General features: G+C 45.8%; 1 protein-coding gene across 1 annotated transcript; it reads left to right on the top strand.

The window, feature by feature from the left end:
• The first annotated feature begins 581 nt into the window (after window positions 1–581).
• On the top strand, window positions 582–2,412 carry LOC123430552 (large ribosomal RNA subunit accumulation protein YCED homolog 2, chloroplastic). The gene is made up of 7 exons (XM_045114413.1): window positions 582–838; window positions 948–1,136; window positions 1,236–1,325; window positions 1,437–1,523; window positions 1,672–1,752; window positions 1,841–1,886; window positions 1,975–2,412. Exons 1-7 carry the CDS (start codon window positions 665–667, stop codon window positions 2,058–2,060), a joined length of 753 nt encoding a protein of 250 aa, XP_044970348.1. The 5' UTR covers window positions 582–664; the 3' UTR covers window positions 2,061–2,412.
• Window positions 2,413–2,912: the final 500 nt, after the last annotated feature.

The following is a 2,912-nucleotide window of genomic DNA, read 5'->3' as shown; positions in this document are numbered from 1 at the left end:
TTCATTTGTTTTTTTCTATGACATCGAACACTTCTTGCTAATCCTATAGTGTTTAGTAGACATGCCATTTTAACCTTTTATTTTTTCTATTCCTGCGTGTTCAAAATCCATGTTGCCATAGTCGGCTTGCGCCTTTTCTTTAAAAAGTCTAGTATAAAAAATCGGACCGAAAAAACACAGAACCGACAGCCTCATCGGGTTTTTAAGCTAATAAGACCGTTTAGTAAAATTGGAAGAAGTGGGGTTAGATCCCAGGCCATGTGAGCAATGCGCAAGGCTTGCCCACGGCCATATAACCAACTCGCCTATACTATTTTGTTGTTCATTACATGAAAATAATTTTATTTGATCGTTGTTTCACGCTATATTAGCCCATATATTACTCAACATTTTTTATTTTTTGACTTAAAAAACCGACAATCGAACCGGTAAACCGACAGCCCGACTGATAAAAATCTGAACCGACAACCTTTTAGGTTCAGTTTTTTAAACAATGCTAAAAAGTACCGGTCACGTACGTACCCACCATGCACCAGCACCAGCACCACACATCACTAACGCCGGGGTGGGGCAAAAGGATAAGGTAATCGTATCCCCATGACTCCATTTGCTACGGTACGCATGCAGCGTTGCCGGCCGAGGCTCTGTTCTCAGTTCGACAACAATGGCGAGAGCCTGCAAGTGCAGCCCCGCCGTGAGGCTGCTGCCGAAACCGATCACGGCACAGCTCCCGGGCAGCAGGAGCCACGGAAGATGCAGAAGATTTGCCGTTCACGCGCAGCTCCCAACCGAGGATGATTACCCCGCCGAGTCACCGAAAAAAGTCCAAGTCACACAGGTGAATTACAGGTCTACTGGTTTCGTTTACTCGTGGACTGCAGTTTGAACTTGAATGTCCATGAGCTGCTCACCGCATTATCTTCTGCTTGCATGGTCCGGTTGCCCAGGGCCTCAAGAGGAGCCGCCGGAGGGGACACGGCACGCGGCAGAGCCTGGTCTCCGTCGGGACGTCGCGCGGCGGAGGCGATCAGTGGAGCAGCGACTTCGAGCTGACGCTCCGGCAGCTGAGGCTGGACGACCTGATCGAGGACGGGCAGAGCGACGCCGACGTCCTGGTGCATCTTCTGGTCCAGCAGGTAACTGAAAGAGAAACTGGCGTCCATCTGAATTCTGAAAATATGCACTGAGCAAGTGAGCAGCTGACTGATAGTTGTGAGATCTTCATCTGCTTTCAGCATGCCCAGTTCGGAATGTCGATCAAAGGGCGAGTGGTCACATCGCTCACCAAAATGTGTGATTCCTGCTCCGCCCCATACTGCACAAAGGTACACCACACTGCTGATCACCTGGAAATTTTTCCAAGCTCTAAGAAAATATGGCACATTCGGAAAATGCTCAAGTTAAACTGAAAGCATTATCCTGGGACCCCGTTGCAGATTGATGAGCAGTTCGACATTACGGTGCTGTCTTCCTCCAGGAAAGATCAGAGCGGCTTGCCTGAAATCGGAGATAGCGATCCATCAGTACGTGACAGTATTATGCTGACAGACTGACATTACATTTGTTTCTCTTCTTACTTCTTATTCGGTATATAATTTTCCTGTAACGAGATAATTCATTTGGGGAAAAGCAACAGAAATCTGTAACCTACAACCATTTCTTTTAGAACAGGTCATCTATGTGAAGCCAGGAACAGAAATTGATATCGACTCGTCAATCCAAGAGACAATACGGCTAACAGCGTCAGCCAAGGTATGCACTTGCAGCATGTCATGTCCAACTGTCGACTGTCGACACACGACCTCTTACAGTTTTACTGATTATCATCGTTCACATTCAGAGTTCATGTTCGGAGGCGTGTGAGAAGTCTCCTGTCGTGTGGAAACGTAAGTACTAAGACGAGCTGCAAGAACCATATATTGGATTGGTTGCTTTTACATCGCTGTAGCAATTGTTTATCTTGTGAATTTGCAGGTGCCGGTAACCAGAAGAAGCGTTACAGCCAAACGTGGTCCAAACTTCTTGATCTGAAGAGAACTCTCGATAAGGCGCCTAGCTAAATTACCGTTGCCGATGCAGTTTCAAATTTCAACTCGACGCCACTCTGATTATCTGATATGAATGCTACAGTACGAAATATTGAAGAAAAAGCTCATGTGGCCGGATGATTAATCAATGGACAGGACATGGTTATCCAGTGATTGCTCCTCTCTATAATACTCCCACCATCCCAAAAAACGTGTCGTTCAAATGAATGTATCGAGCACTAACTGAGTATCAAGCTATTTGGGATTGACGGAGTAGTTAACTGTATACTCACGGAGACTACTACACTATAACAAACCATTTCCACAAATATATTTTGTGTGGGAAAATATGTATTAATTCAAAACTTCTTTTTGTTTTTGAAAAGGGCCAAAAGACTTGCCACATTCTTTAATTAAGAAGAGAGTTTTACCGAACAAAAGAATACAAAAGCCTACTCTCCTGGCAGTGATCCAATGTCCCGTTAGAATAAATCCGAGGCACATCGTTGATCATCTGAAGATCAAGAAATCACACGAGCACGGCACCGAGATTTGTTAAGGAGGTTCACCGATATGGCTACATCCCCGGGGCAATGACTACGGGCGCTGCTTCCCGTGACACCGTCACAATGCCGCACCCTGGCCGCCCTAGGTACCGGCACACGTCGTCGGTTCCCCCTACACGCCTGTGCTATTATGTTGGCATAGATTACATTGTGTGTCTACCCCGCTATATATGAGAGATCAATGATATAAGTGTCCTATTAGGACACAACTCCATATCCTGTCTAAACACACTACAACTACAAGTTCAACTGTAACCTATCTTGTACACTATATTCGACACAACTCTAACAAACTCCACCTTGGCGAATTTCCTCCACC

Source organism: Hordeum vulgare, chromosome 2H, assembly GCF_904849725.1.
Source record: "Hordeum vulgare subsp. vulgare chromosome 2H, MorexV3_pseudomolecules_assembly, whole genome shotgun sequence".
NCBI lineage: Eukaryota > Viridiplantae > Streptophyta > Magnoliopsida > Poales > Poaceae > Hordeum > Hordeum vulgare.
Note: the sequence above shows the minus strand (reverse complement) of the source record. Positions and strands in the feature narration are given on the sequence as shown.